The sequence below is a fragment of the Syngnathus scovelli genome, chromosome 19 (genome assembly GCF_024217435.2).
Source record: "Syngnathus scovelli strain Florida chromosome 19, RoL_Ssco_1.2, whole genome shotgun sequence".
In the NCBI taxonomy this organism is placed as follows: domain Eukaryota; kingdom Metazoa; phylum Chordata; class Actinopteri; order Syngnathiformes; family Syngnathidae; genus Syngnathus; species Syngnathus scovelli.
Genome location: NC_090865.1, coordinates 9,109,190 through 9,135,511, shown reverse-complemented (window position 1 = coordinate 9,135,511; position 26,322 = coordinate 9,109,190). Strand labels below are relative to the sequence as shown.

Here is a 26,322-nt window from a genome sequence, read left to right as displayed (position 1 = left end):
GACTTTGCTGATAATGGACACATTTTGCTGGACATTTTCTCACAGAGTTTGACCTTATTGATGATGAACCGCGTGCGAGACATTTTTTCAAAGTTCTACTGTTTAAATTCTGAGATGATGGACAATGCCTTACATTTTCCCGACTTGTATCTAATTTCTGTGATGACACGCCATTACAAAATGTTCTCCTTGAGTCCCACTTGTGTGACGGCGGCCGACATTTTCTTGTTTTCGGTTGTATTTCGTTGAGGATGGGCAAGTTAAACATTTTGTCATTGTTTAAATCTGCGAGAAGCAACACAAGCTATTCTCAATAAAAGCCACAGCATCCCTTCCAGACGCAACTCATTGACGCAGCCTGCTCCTGAACAAAGACAATCTCCCGCCACCCATTGCAATCGTCATGCCTCTTTTGTCACGCTGCCAAATCACAAGCATGCTGTCAACAAGTGGCCATGAATGCGCATGCGTGCATGCATGCGCGCGCCCTCCCGGTTTGTTTGGCAACGCGGGCACGGTGCCAAGTGCTCGGATTCCTCAGAGGATGCCACCCGCTGCCGACCCGGGGGTGCCCGCTTTGTTGGCCCGCACAGCTGGGTTGCTTGCGGGTGTACGCTGGCCACCCCCTTGGCGGCCAGCGTACACCCGCAAGCAAACCCCCCCCCCCGCCCTTGTTTCAAAAAGCAACTTGACACACACACACACACAGAGCGCGGGCACACACACGCCTCTGCTCATTTTATGGCTTGTTTTTTACCTCGGAGGCACACTTGTGTGGACATGACACACATGGAAACAGACATATGGGTTATTTTGTTTCCTGAGGTTACAAACGTAAACACAATGAAGTTAAAGTAAAACAATTTGGGGCTTTGTGCAAAAACACGCCTCATAAGTACGCCGTACAACTGAATATGGTCAGACTTCAGCTCGGTGAGCATCACAAGGGGTGCGATGACAACCATAAAACAAGAAATGGAATGCATTACTCAACTTGAGTCCACAGTCAGGAGACTGGTGGCCAGTCTCGTCGTACAAACACAAATAATATTTACTGCATATACAGTCAAACCTCGGTTTTCGACCACAATCCGTTCCAGAAGGCGGTTCGAGAACTGAATTGGTCGAATTCCGAATCTATTTTCCCCATTACAAATAATGGGGGAAAAAAAATCCGTTCCAAGACTAAAAAAACGTCTTTTTAAAGCATTTTTTCATTCGCGCATTTTTGTCCGATCGCGCAACTGCAGCGCACCGCCGAACACGCAACTGCACCGCGCTGGTCGCATTACTTTGACAGAGCCGTCGCTGAAATTTAGAAAATATTTTTAAAGTCCTGATGTACTTTGTAAAATTTAAGTGGACCTAAGTGCGCAGGGAGCTTAATTTTGTCCGATCGCGCAACCGCAGCGCGCCGGGCGCTCACTGTCGCATTGCCTTAAGAGCGTCTTTGTGTTTTAGGATGGCTTTACTGCTCCCACTTGCTTTCTTTGGAGGCATGATTAGGGGGTTAATACAATCCTCAAAATGACGAAACTACAATAACGAACGGAGTCAGTCAGCATCCGGGCCGCGCGGTCGAGTTTTCTCGGGTCCTTTCGGCTCATCTCGCGAGGTTCGACATCCGAATTTTGTTCAACAACCCAAGCAAAAAAATCTCGAATTTTTCGTTCGAATTCCAATTTGTTCGAGAACCGGGACGTTCGAAAACCGAGGTTTGACTGTATTTCTCTTTGACGTGCATAAATTGTATAAATCAAATAAAATATTGCTAAATAATTTGAAGACATGCTCTCGCTCAAAAACAGGCCACATATACTCCATAAGATAGAAGTGAGCCTTTACCGCACCAAGGAGGCGGTATTTTTGCATTCCTCCAAAAGTAAGGCTATTGATGTTTGTTTTGTACAACTTATAATTATTTTAAGAACCTTGAAAAGTCAAATATAAAATTAATTCCCGGTCCTAGTATTAATCCTCAGACAGGACAAATACAATCGAGACCCTTGAAACACTACCTTGCAACTAGATGAATCATGACAAGGGTACTTTTAGGGTGCTTCAAATGAATAGACGACTTGTTTGTCCATTTGTAACAAGTGTCAGTTGTAGTTTTCTACAAGTTGTATTCAAACGTGGTTAACTCTTTTTTTTTCCTTGTATGACAATTAATAGTGCTAAAATTAAACACATAAGGCAAAATGTCAACAAGATGTGGTCAAAATAGCAATGGCCTGCATTGGGCATTGTTGACATCGTGCCATGTTAACACAAAACACAACTAACCGCTGTTGGAGAAGACAAAGGGGTAAATGTGAGTTACGTAACAGCAAAACACAAACAAAATGTGGTAATCAAACGAAATGTGTGCCATTTTATCCACATGGGATGATTAAAATCCAACATCTGGCTTCAAAACTCGTGAAAATGTGAGGAAATTACAAGCTCCAGTGTTTGGCAGTTTGCATCATGGCATGTGACAAAAAGAAAATCAACAGGCAAACTTATGTTATGTGGCAGTCTGAAGCACACGCAGCTGACTGCAAAACACGTCTTTACAGTTAGACTGCAAAATGTGCGCCATTTGATGTTCAACGGGACAACTGACAACGAGTAACTGATTGCAATAGCCACGAAAAGCAAGCTCAAATGTCCTGTTGCTGTGCATTGTTTAAGTCACACCATGTGACAAAAACAACAACTAGTATGTGCATAAGAGTGAATGCGTCGTCATCTTAGGCTAAATGGGACGCTTAAAACGGAATCGTCGCTTGCAACTTTGCGTCAAATGTGAAAAACCGGAGGCCAGTCTGCTCGGCCGCCTGCTAGTGCTCAAAAGAAACACGTCGCAAGCCCCCAGTCGAGCCCCTTTTGTCCCACATTGCGGAACGTCACCAAATCCTCATGACAGCCTGCCTTTTTGCACTGACCGTCAACGCGCCCCGCGGAGGGTGCGCTTGAAACGGCCACAACAACAACCCCGGCCGCCCCCTTTGTACGCACCTTCAAGCTGGACTTGAGTGGCCCCTTCGTGTGGTTCAAGCCGGCGGAGGTTATCTCGTCCTCGGCAAACTCCTTCAGGCTGCCGTCCGGCAGGAGCACCGTGTAGACGCTGCTAGTGTTTCCTCCGCGCCGGGCCCCCGCGTCCTCGGCGCTTTCCTGCTTGACAGCCTGGACCACTCCGGTCACTGGGGCGCCGTCGCCGGTCGGGCTCGACGCGTACACACGGCTGCCAAGGACGGAGCGCTTCACCAGACGCCGGTTGTGCATTTTTCTACGCGGGTGTCCGAAGCAAATTTACCAGGGGGCGGGGGGTGAAATATTTTTTTTTTCTTTTTTACTGCATGGAGCGGCTCGGCTGGTAAACGTCAAGGGGCGGCAGCGGCGGCGGGAGCCCTGACAAAACGTCCGGAAGCGGGAACATACTCGACCGACTCGACACTCCAACGAACGCCGTCGTCTTCGCCAACTTCCACGCTGAGGACAAGCAAACAATTCTTCCCACGTCCAAAACCGGCTGCCAAGCTTCTCTTTTTTCCTCGCCTCGACCTGTTTGTTTTCGCTGCTTGCCTCGCTAGCTGAGAGGGAAGTCGGCGAGAAAACGCGGAGCCGGCCGAACCGCCATGTTACGTGCATACGATTGAGAAAAATGGCTACTAGCAAGTCCCGCAACCTTCTTTTCGTCGACGAGTTCGCTTCTAATCGTCGGGCTCAAGGCTCGCACTCAACGCCATTCGCTGAAGTTGATTCACAGGAGCCGAAATGGTTTTAAAAACATCCCATGTGGAGAATTCCGCGTCCAGTTGCGGCCTGCTCCAGTCCGGACTAAGCTGTAGCTTCAACCGGCGGAATGCTGCGCGTAAACATGTGCGGTCCCGCGATAGAGACGCTCCGCCATTGGCCACCGGAGCACACGCCCCCATAAGCCCCCCCCCCCCCCCCCCCCCCCTTGTTTTTGTCAATGTAAACAAAGCAGACAATTCATGTGGGTTTCAACCCAATAAAGTAAATAAAGGGCCCTTTAGGAAGTTGAAGGGTCATATTGGCTTTCAGTATGTATGCGTCTACCAAACTGAGGAAGTAATTCTTGGGACGTGCATCCATCCACATGGCAGTAAATCATCTCAATGTGGCACATGATTTTCTTCAGGCAGCAGCACGATAGTCATGTGATTAGAACTTCAACATTCACTCATTTTTCACACTTGAGAATCCGACCTCAAATTTTGGTCACAGCACACAACTTAAACTTGCACTTCAAAGTTAGGAGCAAATATTTTAGAGAAAATAAGTTACCTAAGTTGTACAAAACTTTGGAGTTCAATCTGCCAGTGTCATGTGAGATCTAGAGTTCAGCAAACCTAAATTCATTTTGGAATTTGACCAATAACATTTTGGTCAAAATGTGCAGAAATTTCAGAATTCTAATCTATTTTTTAATTAACGCGACAGCAGACCCGTCAAGCTGTACGTGTTTATATTTAGTCAAATAGCCACAAGTTGAATCATTCAAAAAACATAAGTTAAAGTCCCAATGATTATCACACACACATCTGGGTGTGGTGAAATTTGTCCTCTGCATTTAACCCATCCCTGTGTGATTTTGATCCATCCCCTGTGGGAGAGGGGAGCAGTGAGCAGCAGCGGTGCCGCGCTCGGGAATCATTTGGTGATCTAACACCCCAATTCCAACCCTTAATGCTGAGTGCCAAGCAGGGAGGCAATGGGTCCCATTTTTATAGTCTTTGGTATGACCCGGCCGGGGTTTGAACCCACAACCTTCCAGTCTCAGGGCGGACACTCTATCACTAGTACACTGAGCTGGTACATAGAGGCAATCTGCACAAAACATCATAACAAAAAACAAAAAGTACAATTCACTTTTAAATTAAAGTACCACAAAAATATACGTACCAATACACTGGAGCATTTTTTTCCCCCACACACGTTTGGCTACTAGGGCAAAGCATGTAACTAACCATCGGACGCTGCCATTTGCACACGCACGTCAGTGCTCTTGTTATCATGACAATATTTAAAAAATAACAAATAAACACAAGTGTACTATATTGCCATAAGCAAAGCTAGGTTAAAATAGTGCTTTCTAGTAAGTATTGTTGTGCTACTAAGCCTTAATTGTGCAGAAGAAACAAAAAATACTGTACCACGATTGTAGACCTTGCGCTTGGACAACATCAAGGAACCAAAGACGATATAAGGTCAAGATCACATCGAAATCATCTGCATTGGTCATTGCTAAGAATAACGTCTGAATTTAGCATCCTGTCCAAACGAATGAAGTTGTCAAAAAGTCAAGGGAACGCGTACCAAATGTTTTCCTTAAAAAAAAGCGCTGGAAACCAGAGGGAAAAGTCCAAACTGAGTTTTCTTATGGCAGCCAGTCAGGCATTCACATTGGCACATCGTCAGAAATAAATAAACTCACAGGAAGAGATGCCCACGTGGGAGTGCCAGGAAAAACTTGATAACGAAGCGCATTGACAACACGTGGCTGGCGTGTGCTGGGCCATCTCTAGACAGGTGAGAAAGTCACGTTTGAGGAGTGTTGGCGCTGAAGGGTGAGCTCTCAAAAGGGTTGCCATGTAGGCTGGCTGCTCAAAGAAGAAATTGCAGCGGGCCCAAGTTGGAGGGGAGGACACGTCCCTGAAAGTTATTGTTGCCGCTTCGGAATGGTGACAAAACTCAAAGGCCGGCGCATCAGGTGGCCCGCGGAGGGAATTGTGCCACCCCTAAGTTGCCACTAAGACACCACTTTGAATCTCGAAAATGCAGGTGATCTTGATATGAAAGGAACCAATGTCAGGTTGCAGTTTGGCGTTCTCACCGGAATGGCCTTTGAGACATCTCGATATCCGAAATCCTGAGATGTCATTCGGAGTTTTTTGCTACTGCTACCAGGTAGTACCGATGACAGTGTACCAAAAGATGGCGACGAGCCCACGAGAGAAGGCGGATGGCAATGATGGGTCGCTCAAAGGCGACTCGGACCTGAGTCTCCCACGCTCTCGTAGTCTGGTTCCGAGCCATCCACTCCGGGGCGCTCCTCGTCCGAGCAGCCGGTGTCGGGCATGTGGATGCTTTCATAGCCCGGATCGCCACCGTCCCGGGCGGTGCCCCCCACCGGCCGGGCATAGACGTCCATCACGCTGGCGTAAAGATCCCCGGACGGCCCGGCCACAATCAGGCCTTTGAGCTCGCCGATGCTGCTGTAGTCGTGGCTGGCGCTAATGTCCTGCGCTGTCATTGGTTCCACGTTGGAGTGCTCACCAGACTAAAACACAAAGGCAACATTTGGCAGATTAGCCGCGCGAGGAGCCACATCTGCTAACTCGGCCGGTTGGTGTGTAAGGAAGCATGTTTGTGGTTGGCGGATGGCAAACCGTACAGGAATCTTATTTGGTAACTTAGTTGCTTGTTCTCAATACTTTGTTGCATAAAGTTTAACCCACTTAAAATGTGTCAACATTTCAACCAAAGGGGAGTGCAGAGGATCCCCTGGTGGGTTACCCCACCTTAGAGCCCGCTGTCTGATCTTCTGTCATCGTTTTCATTGTTTGGTGCTCGCCTCAAGCAAAGCGCTTCCATCTGGGGAAACATGCGAACAGATCGCATTTGGGATTTCGGGCTGCCTTTTCTGACGGCACCTCCCAGCGAGCATTTAGAACAATCCTCCGGCCACAAAGTCTCTCAGGAACCAACGCCATCAGGTGGAAATTGCTAATTTACTATCTCGTTTCCACACTTTGCTCCATCAGGGTTGAGGCGACTGCTCGAAGCACCGGGGGGCGGAGGAGGAGGATGTGAGGATGATGATGGAACGATGACACTAGACCCGGGCGTCACCCATCACCCCATCTTCAGGCGACGTGACTTATGAACACGTGATGACTTTTTTGGATCTTCCACACATCGTGTAGCTCTGAAGGCTTTTCCGTTTGGCTGCTAATTTGGCAGCGTGAGCCCCTCCTACTGGCCACGAGTGTCATTGCTAAGTGGCGAACGCGGTCAAGCGCATTTGAGCGATGCAGTTGTGAGCAGAAAAGGATCCGTGTTTGTTAACTTTGCTTTGTGGCAGAAGGAATCCTATTTGGTAACTTACACGTAAAATGTCAGAGGATTACGACAGACACGTGTGAATGACGCTATTCTGATTAAACTGAGCTCACCGGACAAGTCATCATGCGTCCACCGGCAATGTCATTTATGCTGACACTTATTATCCTCACTTCATAACAATGACAACGGCGGTGAAAGAGAAGCACACATTGTGGAGTGTGGAGGCTGGGACTGTGACGCCGGCGGTCCCGGGAGCCCATTGGTTGGCCTAACCTAATTTCCTAAAAGGCCCATGGGCGAGGCTGGCGTCTGAAACTGCCAGGCTGGGCTGCCCTTTGTTGCCGCTCAATAGCGATCGGGAGACAACGCGTGCACTTACTGTACCGCCGCCCGAGGGCATTTACATACAGCGCGGCCACGCCGGCGCCTAAACCGAGCCGTCATCCATCATAGCACCAGAGTAACTGTCACCGGAACCGAGAGCGGCTGGCTCTCTCACAACGCACGCACACAATTGACAGGACAAAACAAATCACTCGGTGGTCGCACACGAGTATAAAGCGAGGAGAGCTGGAAGGGCTCAGGGTTAATCTCAAATCGGCCCAGGGGGTGGACAAGCAGCGAAATAAGACGCACACACGTATTGTAAAGCGCAAACGGCCGACGCCGACTCACCTTCCCATTGTGCGGCTCGGCCCCGACATGTCCGTTCATCAGCATGTGCCGGTTCTCGTTTTCATCCATAAATTTCTCTGGTAGCGGCGGCGGGAAATCTTCAGGTTCCTCCTTAAGCCTGGGAGATGGAACACCGGCACCTTGAGACCGCCGTTTTGCCTCCAGGTCGGCACTGTAGCGGCTCTTCTTGTTGCGGTCCACCGAGGCGTACTCGTGTGCGCCGGGGCTGCCGCTGGGGCTGCCGGCGTGGCCGTTGAGGAGGGGCGGAGGAGGGGGGGTGTTCGCAGGAGATGGGCCAACGGTACCGTTGGGGAGTCCCAGCTTCTTCGGGGGTTCTTTGAGCTCCTTGACTGTCTCGTAGAGGGAGTCCTCGACGCTGACGTCGCGGGACGCTGTAGACATGTCGTTCACCACCTGCATTTAAAAAAAGAAAAAAAAGTGAGACGTTTTACTGGAAATGTTACTGAGTACCAGGTTGCCATGAATTTCACAAAAAGCAACATGTCTATCTACATATCTATTTTTTTGCAGGTTCCAAAAACACTGTTGTGAATTAACATATTGTAAAAATAAACCAAAATGAAACAAAACGAAAAAAACATACTGAACAGATACACCCTGACACATTATTATTATGATTATTGTTTTTAATCTCATGAATAGAATACTTTTCTAAATGGATGACCTCGTAGGTGCTGTCCCCCGAAGTGGGCGGGGCAGCGTGCCTCAGCAGGGGGCTACTGGGTGGGATGCTGGGCAGCTGGCGTCCCTGCGGACACTTGGAAGACCTGCGCTCCAATTGGCTGGAGGTTATCTCCTCTGAGGCCTGGGGGCTGCTGGCTTGCGTGTCTGTGAGGACTTCACAAATGCATGTGGCAATTATGTTTGCAGCTTCCCAATTGGTCGAGAATGAGCCGAGTCGCCATCACGTACTTGTGCCGCAGGTGAGAGGTCCGTCGTGAGAGCTGCTGACGCAAACATCTGTCACCGGACTGTCGGCCAACCGGCTGACCATCTCTTTATCCGACACCTGGAAAGGAAATTGACATCGTTGGCCGAATGGCATGAAGGCCATTTAAGCTTTCATAGGAAGATTGTTATCTTAAAACTAGACCACAGCCACACGTGCTTCACTTGATTCATGTTCCTACACATGTTCTGTCTCCTCTGCTAGCTTCTGTGTCAAACACAAAGTCAAATGTCAGGTCTGTTATGGCTGCAATGAGTCAATTTTGGCAGAGTCTATGTGTGAAAGTGACTAATGCTAACACTGGAGACGACTGCCTTTTTTTGGTCCTTGTTGACCTTCCGCAGAGGGATGGATGCAAAAACAGACTGTGTGGGGGAAAAAGCGACACCGAGTGGATGCAAAAGTCATTGCAGCTCCACTCTCAATGTCATCTTCTGGCTTAAACAAGCCAATCTATTTTTTCTTAATAATACACTTTTAATTAGAAAGTACACTTTTAATTAGAAAAAGATGATTTTTTTTTTGTTTCTTCATTTTGAAGTGTACTCACAGCATCCATGAGGTCGACTCTGTTGCCTGCAGGATGCCCAACGGCTGCTTTCTTTGGCCTGCATAGATTACCAAAGGATGGATGTATTTCAATCACAATTTTCAAGGAGGGTTTTCTCAGCGGATGATGTAGGTGTGCGTGAAGAAGATGTCATCTCCCATCCTGCGTCGTACTCACTCGCGGCAACCGGCACACAACAGCAAGAGCACGGACACCAGCAGCAGGGCGACCAGGGTGCTGAGGGCAACCGGTGGAGCCAGCTGAGCGCCACCTCCGCCCAGCCAGGTCACCGCCTGGCCCCCTGCGCCGACCACCGCCGCCTCTGGCTCCCACCACACGCTGCTCAGCAAGGGGGCCATGACGCATCACATCAGGGCAGGACAGTGCATTGGACAGGCGCCAGCTGCAAAACACAACAGTTTAGCTTTTTCCTCCCCCCATATCTATTCAAATGAGATACAAAATACACAAACAGTGCATATTTGTTGTTGTGCTAGGGAGAAAAAAAATACATTTATTTATTGGACAGCATAACATTTGTCACCATAAAATTATTTTGTTTAGTATTTAGTTTATTTATTTATTCATATTTTGATTTTTTGACGCATGCATGCATAATTTCTATATTTACAAAATTCCACCTGGCGCAGCGTGTCATGCGTGCCAGGACATTCTTTGACAGCCACAACGACTTGTTTGAACAACTTGACATAGGCAGAGTGCCATTAGCGTCGCAGAAAGGCCGCGATGGGAGGCGGATTGAATCCAGCAGGGGCGCCGGTACAATATCATCTATTGCTTTTTTTAAACTGCTTGAAACGTAATCCTCCCATGAGTGATTTACTTGAATGCGGGACAGGATAAATTATGCAATTTGTGAGGGATTGCTGCCGTGCGAGGACGCCAAACACCTGTCTGGCCTCATTGGCAAAACGACGACGCGCCCGAGAGGGAAAAAAATCAATCGTGCGTGTTCTTGATGAACTATTCCCAGCTGGCGCGCTTATTTATGCAGAAAGTATATTCACTGCATGCCAGAGCCTCGAGGCCAAATCGATGTCAGGATGTCAAAAGGCTACAAACCAGAAAGGAAATCATTTCAGTAGTAACAACGTCCGATGGAGTAAAAAACACAATCGTATGCAAATGGTTGAATATGACGCTAAAAATGAGTAAGGAAAAAACATTTAAATAAAAGTAACACAACAGGTGGCTCTATTAAATGTAACCATGAGACAGAATAAGGTGCTATAGGAAAAACAATAATGCGGAAAACAAACCCTACAAATCTCCATGGCAACATTCTCAACTAACGTCACCGCGGGTTACGTGGTTGCTAGGGGGACGGAAGAGGAGGCTGGCATCCTCATCCTCGTGTGGAGCTTGACAGCCTAATCTCTGGCTTGTGTGGCATCTCTGCGAATGGGCGTTTGTCCTGCCCCTGCAGCGTTGGAGGAATGCTGGTATATGATGGACTCACAAAATGCTAAGGGGGGCGGGAGGGTTATTGACCCATTGCAGTCCCAGGCGTTACTATTCTCCAGTTCAAGCCATGTCATAGAATTCAAGCATTTGTAGGCTGTCAGAACGTTGACATTACTCCCCGCTAACCGCGCTCCATCGCTCACTCGACTCCCACTCATTTGCTGACCCCCGACCCGGCCTCGCAACACCCCGTCCGTCCCGGACTGCGGTAATCCCCTGGCGACCCAGAAAGTTCCTTCTAGAGAAGGTGGCAATTCGGGCTGGAAGATGAGCTGCACAACAATGGCAGCAGCAGGCATATATTATTAAAACGCTCCCCGACAAATAGGAACCAGATGAATAACTTTGGGTTTGTCTACACGCAGATGAATTACAAAGTGTCAAGTTTAAAGCCACACGGGGGCGGTGGGGTGGGGGGGGTGCTTTGTGTCGGGCTTTTCCGACGTGGCTTCTTGCAACTTTTTTTTCTTGGGTTGCTAATGACAGACATTCACGTCAGTCAAATGTCACGTTGCTATTTTTATCGCCACAAGGCCACGAGCACATCCATGGAAGGGAAGCCATGTTGGAATTCCCCCGCGGGCTCTTCCTGCGTTCGCCTTACAAAAGCAGCAAAGGAAGCGAATATCATCGCACTGGGCCGACGTTTGCTCGTTGATTCAGATTCAAAAGGAACAATGAAGCAGAACCGCGGCTGCCAACAGAAAAGCGACGAGCAGGCGGGAAAACAAAAGTCACAGGTCAAAGTAAAATGCTAAGAGTTATTCAAGAATGCCTCCACACAAGCAAATGATGAAATGAATACGGACTCCCTCAAGGCTGCTGGAGTGACAGAGAGGCTTTGCCTTTCTTTCTCGCGTCGGTCTGGGCAGGTGCTGGGAACGACAGAAGATGAAAATGTCTCCTCTAGAAAGAAGCGATGCTTTTACAAGCAACACAATGAAATGTTTGTGTGGCTGGTGGCGCACTTCCCATCCCATTAGGACACTTTGGATTTTGCCTGTGGATGCTTGTGGACACTTTCCCTCCCTCCCTCCCTCCCTCCCTCCCTCCCTCCCTCCCTCCCTCCCTCTCTTACACGCCTGGGGGGAGAGGGGAGGGGGGTGCCGACTCAGCAGGATGTCTCCCAAAACAGACCAATCGCCTTATTTCCTGTCTGCTGAGATTCCTTAAAGCAGCTGGCCACACTCCTTTTTTTCTTTGAACGCAACCCAACGTTATGCCTATCAACCTTTTCTTCGCATCCATTTGTTGACCTCTGCCGAGAGCAAAGCCCTAACGTTTGAATGACTATGTAGCCAAGATTCTTTTGTTACTTTAACGTGCAAAGGGGAAAAAAAGAGTACCGTATTTTTCGCACTATTAAGCGCACTTAACTTAAAATTTACTCAAAACCACAGTGCACCTTATAATGCAGAGCGCCTTATATATGGATCAATTGATGAATTTGTTGATCCATACTGGCTGTACACAGCGCTCTGCCAAGATGTTTCAGTACGTTTTAGTACGACTAGTAAATTACAAGGTCGCATCGCTTCCCAGCATTACAGCAACCGTGGTCAGGGGGCGTCACTGAATAGCTGTTGTACCTGCAAGGCTATTTCATTTCAAAATAGGCTGTTCCGTTAATATTTTCGAGTATGTTTACGGATCAATATGCAACGGAATCATAAATAAGCAGCACCAATGTGTTAAAACGGTCTTTAGTCAGTTCCAATCACTTTTATGGGAGAGAGTTTAAGAAACATGATTGTTTACAGGGGGCCGCCATGACACTTTGCTGAGCCTCATGGGAGTCTGCAAGCTGAGGCTCATGGTAGTTTGCGGGTGGCTAATGCTGATAGCTGCTATACGCACGAGGCTCTTTCATTTCAAAATAGGCTGCTCCGTTAATGTTTCGAGTAAATTTACAGATCAATATGGAAGGGAAACATAAGTAAGCAGTACCAATGTGTTAGATCGAATTTTAGTCGGTTCCAATCACTTTTATAGGAGATAATTTGAGAAACGCGATTGTTTACTGAGGGCTCATTGCTTATTGTGCAGTTTATATATAAAGTTTGACTGAATACCTCATTGACTGGTTTATGAAAGAAATTTATGACCATAAAAAAAATTAGTGGGGTTGCTGAACCAAGAAGTCAAAGCATATCACTTTTATACAGAAAGGGAGTTGGACTTTACTTCATTGACTGGGTTAACAGTCCCTTTAGCACAGCACCATTTAATGGATGCATACCACAACCCTAGTCAACCTCAGTTTGATGCTGTATAGCTTCTATATTATGCGCCTTTTAATCCGGTGCGTCCTATATATCAAATAATTTCTAAAATAAAAAATTCAATGAGGGTGCCCCCTTATAGTGCGAAAAATATGGTAAATTGAAAGTAACCTTTAGGCCAGCTGTCACGATTTTGGAAATGATCAGTTCATGGCTGATGTTTACAACGGTGACTTGCACAACCGTCAGCGCAAAACATGCTCTGACATTCCCCGTCGTGAGGTTACAATTAGCGCAGCTTTGACAGTACGTGTCCAATGACTCGGCATGCTGTCAACATTCCCCAAATGCTTGAGCGTCTTCCACCTTTCATCATATGAGCCGCAAGAGAACTTAGCAGTTGCTTCCGCTTTGCTATTAAGAGCCGTCGACACTGGCTGCGTTGCTCGCTACCTTACACACGCAGATACCCAAAAGAAAATGCATACTGTTACTCTTGAATATGAAAAATTTTGGGAGTAACAGTTTGGACAGGTAAGTCTTGATGTGGTTTAACTTGTCGCAGTGAGGTGTGGAGGCACAATAGCTGCGTCAATTACATTCATTGCATTTCATCATAGGCAAATGATTGAGTTTGCATTGTGAGCAAAAAATATATATATTTTGTCACTCCATCCATCCATCCATCCATATTCTTCCGCTTATCCGGGGTCGGGTCGCGGGAGCAGCAGCTTCAGGAGGGACTCCCAGACTTCCCTCTCCCCAGCCACTTCATCCAGCTCATCCCGGGGGATCCCAAGGCGTTCCCAGGCCAGCTGAGAGACATAGTCTCTCCAGCGCGTCCTGGGTCGTCCCCAGGGTTTCCTACCGGTGGGACATGCCCGGAACACCTCCCCAGGGAGGCGTCCAGGAGGCATCCTGATGAGATGCCCGAGCCACCTCATCTGGCTCCTCTCAACGTAGAGGAGGAGCGACTCTACTCCGTCTCACCCTATCTCTAAGGGAGAGCCCGGACATCCTGCGGAGAAAACTCATTTTGTCCGCTTGTATCCGGGATCTCGTTCTTTCGGTCACGACCCATAGCTCGTGACCATAGGTGAGGGTAGGAGCGTAAATCGACCGGTAAATTGAGAGCTTTGCCTTTTGGCTCAGCTCTCTCTTTACCACAACGGACCGGTACAGAATCCGCATTACTGCCGACGCTGCACCGATCCGCCTGTCGATCTCGCGCGCCATCCTCCCCTCACTCGTGAACAAGACCCCAAGACACTTAAACTCCTCCACTTGGGGCAGGATCTCATCCCCGATCCGAAGAGGGCATTCCACCCTTTTCCGATTGAGGACCATGGACTCGGATTTGGAGGTGCTGACCCTCATCCCGAACGCTTCACACTCGGCTGCGAACCGCTCCAGTGAGAGCTGGAGATCACAGCCTGAAGATGCCAACAGCACCACGTTGTCTGCAAAAAGCACAGACGCGATGCTGAGGTCCCCAAACCCGACCCCCTCAACGCCTTGGCTGCGCCTATAAATTCTGTCCATAAAAGTTATGAACAGAATCGGTGACAAAGGGCAGCCTTGGCGGAGTCCAACCCTCACTGGGAACAAATCCGACTTACTGCCGGAAATACGGACCAAACTCTGGCATCGGTAATACAGGGACCGAACCGCCCTTATCAGTTGGCTCGGCACCCCGTACTTCCGAACACCCTCCACAGAACCTCCCGAGGGACACGGTCGAACGCCTTCTCCAAGTCCACAAAACACATGTGGACTGGTTGGACGAACTCCCATGCACCCTCGAGGATCCTGCTGAGGGTGTAGAGCTGGCCTACTGTTCCACGGCCAGGACGAAAGCCACACTGCTTCTCCTGAATCCGAGGTTCAACCTCCCGACGGACCATCCTCTCCAGCACCCCTGAATAGACCTTACCAGGGAGGCTGAGGAGTGATTCCCCTGTAATTGGAACACACCCTCCAGTCCCCCTTCTTAAAGAGGGGAACCACCATCCCAGTCTGCCAATCCAGAGGTACTGTCCCCGATGTCCACACAATGTTGTAGAGGCGTGTCAGCCATGACAGCCCCACAACATCCAGAGCCCTTAAGAACTCCGGGCGGATCTCATCCACCCCCGGGGCCTTGCCACCGAGGAGTTTTTTAACTACCTCAGTGACTTCGACCCCAGAGATTGGAGAGTCCGCCTCAGAGTCCCCAGGTGTCAGGGTTTTTCAGATTATCCTTATTGTATGATTATGTTGGAATGCAACCGTTAATAAATAACCTAGCTTGTCCCATCCTACACAAGGTCGTAAAACACCCCCTGATATGTTTTGGCTAGAGAACAAGGGCTTTCTCTATCCAGTCCACTCTTACCCCCACTCTGTTTTTCTTAATAAATATGCTCTTGCAGGAGGGAGAGTTTAGACTTCATTCCTTCAACGGGTGAACTCTCCACCTGCAGGTGTCTAAAAGGACTTGCTTGTCTCCCGTGTGGTTCTTGCAAAATAAGTTGGAGTGAGCAAATCTCTAACATTTTGGTGCCGAAACCCGGGATCCCTCATACCCGCTATCTGTCTGACGAAGAAGGACGTGCTGCATTGTCGACAAGCCAGAGTCCATTAGGAGGACCTGATAAAGAAAGACCTGGGAAGAGAATTCTTCGCCGGGCCAGCATCTTAGGTCTGCCTTCGTCTGACAGAGGTGGATTGACGGGACCCGGCAGTGCAACGAACCAGGGGACAAGTAAGTTAAAGGCCTGAAGTTGTGTGATTGTGTTGTTGTGAAACGCGTAAAACGTAGAGGTGCACGAGAGCCAGCTTGGGTTCAAGTCCCAGTGGAATGAACAGGCTAAGAAAAGCAGAGCTTCTTTTTTGTTCATCGAAGAGGTGCGTAGACTCTTCTTTGTCTGTTCTTCCGAGCTGAGGGATCTGGCTTGGGTTAGAGTCCCAGTGGAAGGAACGTGCTAAGAAACACGGAGCTTCTTTTTTGTTAATCAAGGAAGGGCGTAGATTTTTCTTTGTATGTTTTTCCGGCCAAAGAACAGCTTGGGTTCAAGTCCCAGTGGAAGAAACGGGCTAAGAAAAACAGAGCTTCTTTTTCTTAATTGAAGAAGGGCGTAGATTTTTTCTTTTGTCCGTTTTTCCAAAGCTGTTTGGGAGGGTTTTACACCCATCCCTGGATAGGCCTAAAAAAGCGCTTGAGTTTGTGTGATTGAGTGTGTGACTGGTAGGATAAATTGACTAAAAATCAGTTCTAGCATTCATCCACGGCAATAATACAGGCTAGTAATTTGTTGAAGGGTCAATTTAAACCTGCATTGAGGATCCTCAAAGAAAAAAAAATTGAAAAAAAATTGTAAAACCTTAAACTACTAAAATTAAGATGGGAAATAAGAACGGTAAATCTCTTGCTCTGCTCTTCTTTGAGATGAGAAGTTCATGGCGAATAGATTTCTTAATTGTATGCAATACATGCTGAAGTGGAAGAAAATGTATAAAGTCCCAAAGTCCCAATGATCATCATCACACACACATCTGGGTGTGGTGAAATTTGTCCTCTGCATTTAACCCATCCCCATGTGATTTTGATCCATCCCCTGGGGGAGAGGGGAGCAGTGAGCAGCAGCGGTGCCGCGCTCGGGAATCATTTGGTGATCTAACCTCCCAATTTCAACCCTTAATGCTGAGTGCCAAGCAGGGAGGCAATGGGTCCCATTTTTATAGTCTTTGGTATGACCCGGCTGGGGTTTGAAGCCACAACCTTCCAGTCTCAGGGCGGACACTCTACTACTAGGCCACTGAGCTGGTTGTATGGAGTACAAGGAAATTTGAAATGTGGAAGAAGTGGTAGAAGTGCTAGAGTGTGGTTGAAATCTTCACAAAGAGATGAGAACGAATTCAAGAGACAAAAGCTAGAAAGATGAAAACTGATGAGGTCACAAGTGTTTGTCAGACCAGGAGACAATAAGGCCCCTGTGAGCAGGTGCAAGGCCGCAGCTCAAGCCGCGGCTCAAGCAAGGGGGCAAGAGGAGTTTCCGGTCCTATGCAAATCATGTATCGAAATTTAAAAGATCTGAAACCTCTCCCATATGACAGCAAAACATGTCATTGTCAGGTTATCAAAAATCTTTTTAGATTGTTAGAGCTCCTGTCCATACAAGAAGTATGACAATGCTGTTTGTATGCCCAATTACAAATGACTAGAGATCAAATTGTGTTACACTAAAGTTAAAATATGCAAATCAGGTGGTAAAGAAATGCAACTTGCTTCAAGAAGATAAATACCGTATTTGCCGGTGTACAGGTCGACTCGGTGTATAAGTCGACCCCCTAAAATTTGACGGAAATTTACGATTTTATGATATATCCTTTGTATAAGTCGAGCTCAATTGTTGCATTATATTAAACTTCAAAATTCAATATGCGAAATTTATTGCCGAAATGTGTTCAAATTCCGGGAGGCCGTGCGCATGCGGCTGTTTAGAAGCACCGCGGAGGAGATCGCGGCCGGCGAGTTCGCGCACGCCGCCCGGCACCAACGGGAGGCCGGAAATAGCTCCAAGCCGAGCGGATCGGCACTTTATAAGCACCGCGGAGGAGATCGCGGCGCCTCATTCGACTTCCAGCGGCCGGCGAGCTCGCGCACCCGCCCGGCACATCCGGGAGGCCGTGCGCACGCGCCAAGTGGCCGAAAATAGCCCCCGCCGAGCGGATCGGCTGTTTATAAGCACCGCGGAGGAGATCGCGGCGCCTCATTCGACTTCCAGCGGGCCGCGCACTCGCGCACGCCGCCCGGTTCAAATTTTCTAAGTGCAACGCACAATGAGATGCATGAGAAACGGCCTTGGTTACCATCACATTTGAAGCGATGAATACGAAGTTAAATTTTATGACTCGGTGTATAAGTCGAGGTCGATTTTTTTCGGTCGATTTTGGATCGAAAAAGGTCGACCAATACACCGGCAAATACGGTAAATAAAATTAGAATGTGCTGTCCTCGTGTGCATGGGAGGGACCAGCTCATGATCGACCACAGGAAATGGTCAGCCTGTGACGAATCATTGGTGCTGGGACCTACCTTCCGCACGCGAGAGCTGTGCATGTGTGTGCGTATGTGTTAAAATGATGAAGATTGGCTAAACTTTTAGTGTAAAGAAATTTGCTAGACTGTTGTCTATTCAATTTACACCGCAGAACAGAAACAATTTTGACAGATAAAAATGAAAGAAAAAGAGAGAAATCTGTTTGCGAGCAGAAACTAATCCACTAGTGCAGGGGTGGGCAAACTTTTTGACTTGCGGGCCGAATTGGGTTCTAAATTTTGACCGGGGGGCCGAACCAGGAGCAGTTGGATGTAGTGTTTGTGTGAAGTAATATAAACGACCTGTAAAGGTCATTGCATAAAAGATTTGGGCCTTTAGTAGGTAGTAACGCATGGATATTCAAAAAAAGTTTTTTGAAAACAAATGCATTTATTAACAGCATTAAAAAAAAAAAAAACATCCCTAAAAAACTGCTATCAGTGATTCTCATAAAATATGACACTGTTATTATGAATAACAGTCTCCATCACTTCAGTGCCTGCAGGTCAGATTAATGAAAGATGTATGTTTATCTTATGAGATCACATCAAACGGCAAACATTCTGACCAAATATATCATCTTGAAGAATCGGTGAAAGCATACATCCAAATAAAGTAATCAAAACGGCAACACGGTGAGGGGTATCTGAAAATCAGAGCAGAGTTTTAACTCACAAACACCTGGTAACAGAGGTGAGGAAATGGGAAACACTTCCTTAAAGTAAGCCTTAAGAACTTTACAGGTTAAGATTAGTCACAAACAGGTGGTGCATCAATGTCCTTGAGCATCCTGCATTGTTTGAAAATGAGAATGGTCGCTAAGTTTCAATCCCTGCTATTTGTACAGCGCATATTCAAAATGCATTTTTTTACAACAAACTTGAAAGCCTCCCCTTCTTTTTCAGTGGGAACAGTGTTGTTAGTCTCCCTTTTTTTGCTAGTGTGTCATAGTCTGGAGTAAAATTTGTTGTGGCAATTCTTAGGAGAGATCCGAGGTGTTGGTCCGTTTACCTAGATCTGTGACGGGTTGATGTTGATGTTCATGTGGCTGAACGTCACGTCGCGTACGTCGAGCCAAATTGGCCACTCTTTTTAAACACTCGGCACTCAATGTCCACCTTGCTTTTCCTTGGGCGACTCATTTTAATGGAAGGATTCCAGGGGAAGGTTTGTCGGTGGCTTTAGCGTAAAACTGTATCCGAAAGCTCGGCACGCAAATTACAAGAATGCTGTCGTCACAGCCCACGCTCTAAATTCGGCACTGAGACAAATAGAGCGAGAGTGCGCCATTTCCGTACTACTGAGTACGTACACGCACTTGTGAGTGTGCACCGAGCTTTCTGACACGGCTTCCGGTAGTAAATGCGCAGGCGAGTGGTTCCCCATCTACTGGGGAAACGCAGTCATTGCAGGCAAAATGACCGGGGAAAAAAAAAAAAAAGTTTAATAATACAATTTATTTAGGGTTGGCGGGCCGGATTAAATGGTCCCGTGGGCCGGATGTGGCCCGCGGGCCGTAGTTTGCCCATACCTGCACTAGTGCATTTTAAGTGTCGAGCCCACATGAGAAATTCAAAGAAAAAAAAAAAACGACAGAACATGCTTTCAGGAATTGGAAGAAGCTAAATTGTGAATTTAAGATTTTGCAATGCTACATTTAATAGGAATAATTGATTAGTTGTGTTATAAGATTATACAAAATTCTAAATGCAAGCTAAATCTGAGAGATTGAGTTCTTCAAATTTAAAAACAAAGAAAAAATTCAGATTAATTTGCCAGTTGTTTGTTTCAGTTAAGTTTTTTTTGAATTGGTGGATTGTTCTACCAGGAAACTTGAGTTGAAAATGATATATGAATGTTGTGTGGTGAGCTTGGATGAATTGGGACCAATGTGATAGGAAGACTCCTTTTTGGTGACTGTGTGAGATGCATATGATGAGCATTGATGAATAACTGCCTGAATGAAAGGTTGAATAGTTGAAGTCGTTGGCGACTACTATAGAAAATTAGTAGAGCGACTTTGATGAAAGACTGATTTTGAGCAGGTTGAATGCTGAAAAGAAAACGTAGCTTTTGGATTGATAATTAACTAGAGAAAAAACTGGAGAACCAGTAACACATGTAGAAGATGTGTGAACTGAGAAATTAAGAAGCGTTTTGGAAAGAAAGTCAAATTAAATGATGATGAAATCATATGTAGTAATACAACACTTTACTACATATGGATTCTCTAAATCATACAATTGAGTAAAATAAAACATACATTTTGATTCGTATTCAAATTTCTAAGATTCTTGTGATAAACAATGAGAAAACGATTAAAAAGTAACTAAAGAAACTACAAGAAAGTGAAAATGTCTAATAATTTGCTAGCCAAGTCGCTCCCCATGCGGGGAGGCCATCCATTTACTTGCTAAGCTAGTTGTCAAAACAGTCCAATTCCCACGAAAAGTAGCTATGTGCACATGTGCAGTACACACACACACGAGACTGATAAGGTGTCAAGAGGTAACAAGCTTGCAGACAGAACCACAAAGCTGCAGCGCAAAAGACACTTCAAATTTTATACACACAAGAAGCAGATTAAATCACTGAAACATTTTTAAAGATGTGCAGCGACAAAGTCCATAGAGTGAAATTCAATTATGGACGAAAAGAGGGGCAAGATTAGAGAATGGCATCTAAAATGACCAGAAGACAGACCTATCCTACCAAAGAACCTATGCAAATGGGCAGCAATATTGAGCCATGGTGCGTGTCACATGGCTCAAGAGGAGGGACAGTGGGGCAGGTCAGTCAGCTTTATACAACATATGGATTTGATTCATATTCAAAACATTTTCAAAACAAAACAATTTTTTTTTTGTAGAGCTTGTTTCAACAAAAACAAAAACACTGAATGCCTTAACAGTGGCAAATTGTTTAGACCTGGTCAAACTGTACATAAATATTACAAGTACTGTGGGTTTAACCCCCGTATAAAAAATTGTTTGGGCGACAATATAGATTACCATGTTTTGAATCCAAGTGGGAAACTAAGGATGATTAAAATTTGGCAGATTACATGAGAAAAATATTTAAAAGGCAAAAAGAACAAACCACATTCTCATTAAGAGCATTGAAAACGAAACACTGGTGTTCTTCCAAGGGGGAAGGGCCATGTTGAATCTTGATAACTACACCAACTGCCATTAAAATAGCAGAAAGGTCATTTGAGGTGGTCCTAGCAAATTACAAAAGGGTCATTTCTTTTGAGGTAACGTTCATTCGCAGAAAGTAAGCCAAAAGAAACCTTACCTCTTAGAGAAATGCCGGGAACAAGAAAATGGAACAATGACGTTATTGTATGTTGGGTGGCTATCTTTGTTGCCATTTTGTTACCTTCAACAATATGATATTTGTGGGTACTAAGAGTCACAATGAATAGGGGAGAGATGAGTGGGCAACTTATATAGGTCACCCCAAAAAAATATGCTGCATTGTATCAATTTAAAAGATCAATTTGACCTTTGCAGGATGATCTGCTGTGTCGGATCTGGACTGCCATGAAAGTATGATGTTTATATGTGTACTTTGTCAACAACCGCTGTAGATGTTAAAGAATGGGATGAATATTGAAGGAATGAGGTCGAAATACAAAAAGTCCTGCCTCGCTACAAAAACAGATATGCTCAAACCTCATTGAATAAAGTACATAAGCAGACAAGTATATTCACATATTAAATAAATAAAAGAAACATTTTAAGCATATAATTATACCTACACACCAAATCAATAAAGAAGACATAACTAGACATTTTTGATAAGTGGTGATGAGAAAGGTTTTTATAACTTTATGATCTGATATATTTCTGAGGACTTTGAAATAACAAATGACTTTTGATATATTGCCTAAATAGCTTAATGACCCTTAAGGAACTGAGGAATGCATGCCTGATGTTTTTTCTCTGAATCATGGACACGGCCAGAGTCGTCTTGACCGTTCAGTACTTGATTGTATCTTATGTTTTGACTAATGCTAGACGCCAGTTTTTGATTACTACTGAACGCTCTGCACAGAGGGAAATAGTTTGCCTAACAAAGAAAATATACGGTTGAATGCGGTACGACAGTGTATGTCCAAGATTGGAGAAGAATGTTCACAGGAAGGTCACGTGGAGATAAAACCAGTGGGTGCCAGAAGGAGCCGCCCGAGAACTCGGCCAAAGATGATCGCCAAGGCCGAGAGACGGGATGGAAGACAACAGCAACCGCCACACACACACACACACACCAACAGCCCCCCACCAACACACCGAATCGCCCATAACCAGCACCACTCCCATGGAAGCAGACTCTCCTTCGAACTTGCCCCACCCCGAAGACTCATCGACGTCCCGAGTCGAGGTCAGCAGCACGCCGTCCCCACTGTAAACAGTGTTGACGTTGCACTGCTTCCCCCTCCTGAGACACCGGATGGTGGACCAGAATTTCCTCGAAGCCGTCCGGAAGTCATACTCCATGGCCTCGCCAAACTCTTCCTACGCCCGGGTTTTTGCCTCAGCAACCGCCGAAGCCGCGTTCCGCTTGGCCATCCGGTATGTGTCAGCTGCCTCCGGAGTCCCGCAGGCCAAAACGGCCCGATAGGACTCCTTCTTCAGCTTGGCGGCATCCCTTACCACCAGCGGGTTCGGGGATTGCCGCCACGACAGGCACCAACAACCTTACGGCCACAGCTCCGGTCGGCCGCCTCAACAATGGAGGCGTGGAACATGGTCCACTCCGTTCCTAGCAGACCCTCACACAGCGTTTGGGTCTACCAGGTTGGACCGGCATCTTCCCCGGTCTTACTTTATTGATCCTTATGCAAGCCTATGGCGAGTACGAACGCAATTTTTTGCCGTGAATCTAATACGGCTGCAGGAGCGAAGAAGAGAGAAACGTTATGGGAGGAAATTGCTGCTCGATGCGCAAGTTTGAATGGACTACTTCATTGATGTAACATCTAACTATAAGATCGCAGCATAGCCCAGGGGTCCCCAACCCCCAGTTGGCAGACCGGTACCGGTCTGTGGGTCACTTGGTACCGGGCCACCAAGCCGCACAGAAAATAAATAAATAAATAAATTTAAATATATATATATACATATATATATATATATATATATATATATATACATATATATATATATATATATATATATATATATATATATATATATATATATATATATATATATATATATTGTTTTTGTTTTAAATCGACGATCAATTAATTCAGGAAAAGACACTCGTCCCGGTCACGTGACATGTTTCCCCAGTCAAGCCCGCAAAGCTAGCAAAAATGAGTAAGAATTTATTTTGAAAAATGTAAAAAAAATTGGCGATTCTCTGCCAATTACATCCGTCGGTTCAGGTCAAGACGCTCATCTCGGTCACGTGACATGTCACCTCAGTCGAGCCCGCGAAGCAAGCACATATGAGCAAGAAACAGATGTTTGGAAAGCTTCTTCAGAAAGAGAAAAAAGCCCAATGAGGAGACGGAAGAAGAAGAGGCTACGACTTCTAAGAAAAGGTAAGCTGCATTTAAAAGAACATTTCTGGAGTCCTACTTAAAATATGGATTTATCACCACAGGTGACTCTGACGCGCCAAGCCCACTTCATAATATGTGGCGACAGGCTAGCTAACGAGGCAATGAAACCTTCAAAACTGCTTCGGCACATGGAGGCCAAGCATCCTGTATTAAAAGACAAACCTTAACCACTTCAGGTGTCATTGTCTCCGATTACGCCTAGATGGGACCGGCTTGTTTCTGAGAAACAAGCTCTGTCCTCCCACTAATGCAACGTAATGGTGAGTTTTATTTTTATGTCGTTTATACTTGTTTTAATGCCAGTCGTATCATTTTATTTCATCGTATTTATTCATTTATTATAAATGTATTATTTATTAATATATATGTACTATTTATTTATATAAAGGCCGGTCCACGAAAATATTTCTGACACGTAACCGGTCCGTGGCGCAAAAAAGGTTGGGGACCACTGGCATAGCCCACAGTTATGAATTTAAGTAGGAATGAAATCTTACTTTCATTTAGGTGCAATTCAACAGGAGAAAGAAATTACTTGGAAGCAGCTCAAAATAAAACATTAAAACATTAGTCAAAAAGGTCAGACTTGTTTTGCTAGGCTGTGGTTGCAACTCACAGTGATTTTAATTTTATTATTTTAAATGGACTCACATTAATAAACAAGGTCAGTATTAATTTAAACTAAAATATTAATTCGGTGGCCACTTCAAATAATTTAAACCCCAAACAAAATGTTTTCCAACGTCCACTCAGTTAATTCTACACTTTGTGGATTAATACTTCACGCAAATGCAATTATGTTTTATACCTATTGTAGTCATTTAAAATGTGACGCTGTAGCCTACACCAACACTCACTAAAATACTATTTTAAAACAAACGCTGAGTTTTGCTCAGCCAACAGAAAAAAAGTAATGCTCTGCATCCCCGATATTATAAAGAAAATGCCATTTGAAAAAAACATAGTGCTTTGCATAAAGGTTGCTCTGATATTAGTGTTCGTTCGGGGTGTGTGGGAATCGAACTCATGATGCCTGCACACAAGACTGGCGAGTGTACCATTACACCATCAGGTTTCACGGCAAGTGAAGGTTCATCATCATCATCATCATCGGTTTAAAGTCCATTTTCCAGGCGCCGCTGGGTTGGACTGGGTTCTTGATATGGCTTTCTTCCACTGGGAACGGTCCATGGCCATCTCGTAGTTGATGCCGAGTGCCTTTATGTCGGCTGACACGGTCGTCTGCCAGGTCTTTTTAGGTCGGCCACTGCGTCTTGTTCCCTTTACGTTATACGACATAACTTTCTTCACCCAGTCGTTCTCGTCCTTCCTCACTACATGTCCGTACAATCGCAGTCTGCCTGTCCTCACCACATCCACTATGGCCTCCACTCCCATCTTCTTTCTGAGCTCTGCACTGGTTTTTTCTCCCTCATTGACACACCACACATCCATCTGATCATCCTCCTTTCTGCTGTTTAGTTTGTCTTTGTGTTCTGTTTTCAGGGCCCATGCCTCACTTCCATACGTCATACTACTTCTGACGCAGGCTGAGTACACTCTGCCTCTCATCTTCAGGGATGGGGCCTTAGATGTTAAGAAGGGCATGAGTTCCCTGAATTTCTTCTACCTGCTTCTCACCCTTGTGGTCACTGCTATTGCTATTGCTATTATTGAGATAAATTATACTGTTAAAAAAACCCAGTAGCGCTCGAAAAGATATTCTTCTAGAAATGATGAAACATCTAATCCGGGTCAGAAGATTCTCTCGCGATGTAAAGCATTTCGAATTATTACGGCTTCCATGTCAATCGGATTTTGAATTAGCAGCCAATCTGTCACGACTCGCCCCCGATCGTGTCATAGTTTTGTTCGTGTGTCTGTGTGCTCGCCTCTCCCCTCCTGTGTGCCCATGATCAGTGTGATTATTCCCACCTGCCTCTCGTTACCTGTCGTGTATATAAGTCTTGTCTGCCCCTCACTCCCTGTCGGATCGTCGATGTCGTCACGTTTGCTGTCCTTGTGGTTCCTGTCTGTTTCGAGTCTGTTTCTGTTTGCCATCCCTGTCGGTCAGGCTGTCACGTTATTAGTTTGCCAGTTCTCGTCTGTTTCCCTCGATGCCTCGTTCCACTTCCCTTTTCCCTCAATAAACCCTGGTCCAAGCTGCACTTGGTCGTCCTGCTCCATGTTCCACTCCGATTCGTGACAGAACAATCTGACCACTACAACGACTAGCGCTTGGACCCCCCTCCTCCATCAGATCCTGCTGCGATGCCCAATCCACGACCGCCAGTCCGTGCATGTTCCAGCACCATGGGCTTCGCGGCAGCTTTGGGACTCTGCTGCCGCAACGCCGGACCCGTGGCCACCATCGGACTTTGTTCCGGCGACGCCGGACCCGCGGCCGCCATCAGAGTGCTTTTGGTGCCAGCGGCTTTGCGGCCGCAATCGGACTCTGCTGCCGCGATGCCGGACCCGCGGCCGCCATCGGAGTGCCTCCCGGCGTCATCAGACTCACGGCCGCCATCGGGCTCCACCCCAGCTTCGCAGGGCCCGCGGACATCAGCAGACATCAAGCTAGCTGCGCCAAACCAGCGATCGTCCCTGGCTCCACTCCCACTGCTGCGGCACGTGATGGCTCTTGCTGCTGCGCACAGCCACGCCTTTCAGAGTTGCCGCCGATTGCG

The 26,322-nt window shown here is 46.4% G+C and overlaps 2 protein-coding genes across 9 annotated transcripts in view; both read right to left on the bottom strand.

The window, feature by feature from the left end:
* znf704 (zinc finger protein 704) overlaps positions 1-3,883 on the bottom strand; it is a 57,850-nt gene extending 53,967 nt beyond the window's left edge. For 2 of the 5 annotated variants that reach the window (XR_007487849.2, XR_007487848.2), the window contains exon 1: positions 3,004-3,881. Coding sequence is in view for 3 of the 5 variants with exons in the window: in XM_049751077.2 (XP_049607034.1) it covers positions 3,004-3,270 (267 nt within the window). In the remaining 2 variants the exon portion in view is untranslated. Of the gene's footprint in view, positions 1-3,003 lie in introns of all 5 variants that reach the window. The other 3 variants (XM_049751077.2, XM_049751075.2, XM_049751076.2) reach the window with 3 other exon arrangements.
* Positions 3,884-4,460: 577 nt separating this feature from the next.
* The window catches only part of pag1 (phosphoprotein membrane anchor with glycosphingolipid microdomains 1), a 32,469-nt gene continuing 10,607 nt past the window's right edge, over positions 4,461-26,322 (bottom strand). For all 4 annotated transcript variants that reach the window (XM_049751093.1, XM_068649064.1, XM_049751096.2 and 1 more), the window contains 6 exons: positions 9,450-9,675; positions 9,273-9,330; positions 8,686-8,782; positions 8,438-8,610; positions 7,753-8,166; positions 4,461-6,292 (listed from right to left, as the gene is read on the bottom strand). In XM_049751093.1, coding sequence (XP_049607050.1) covers positions 5,993-6,292; positions 7,753-8,166; positions 8,438-8,610; positions 8,686-8,782; positions 9,273-9,330; positions 9,450-9,631 — 1,224 coding nt within the window. In that variant the 5' untranslated portion in view covers positions 9,632-9,675 and the 3' untranslated portion in view covers positions 4,461-5,992. The remainder of the gene's footprint in view (positions 6,293-7,752; positions 8,167-8,437; positions 8,611-8,685; positions 8,783-9,272; positions 9,331-9,449; positions 9,676-26,322) is intronic.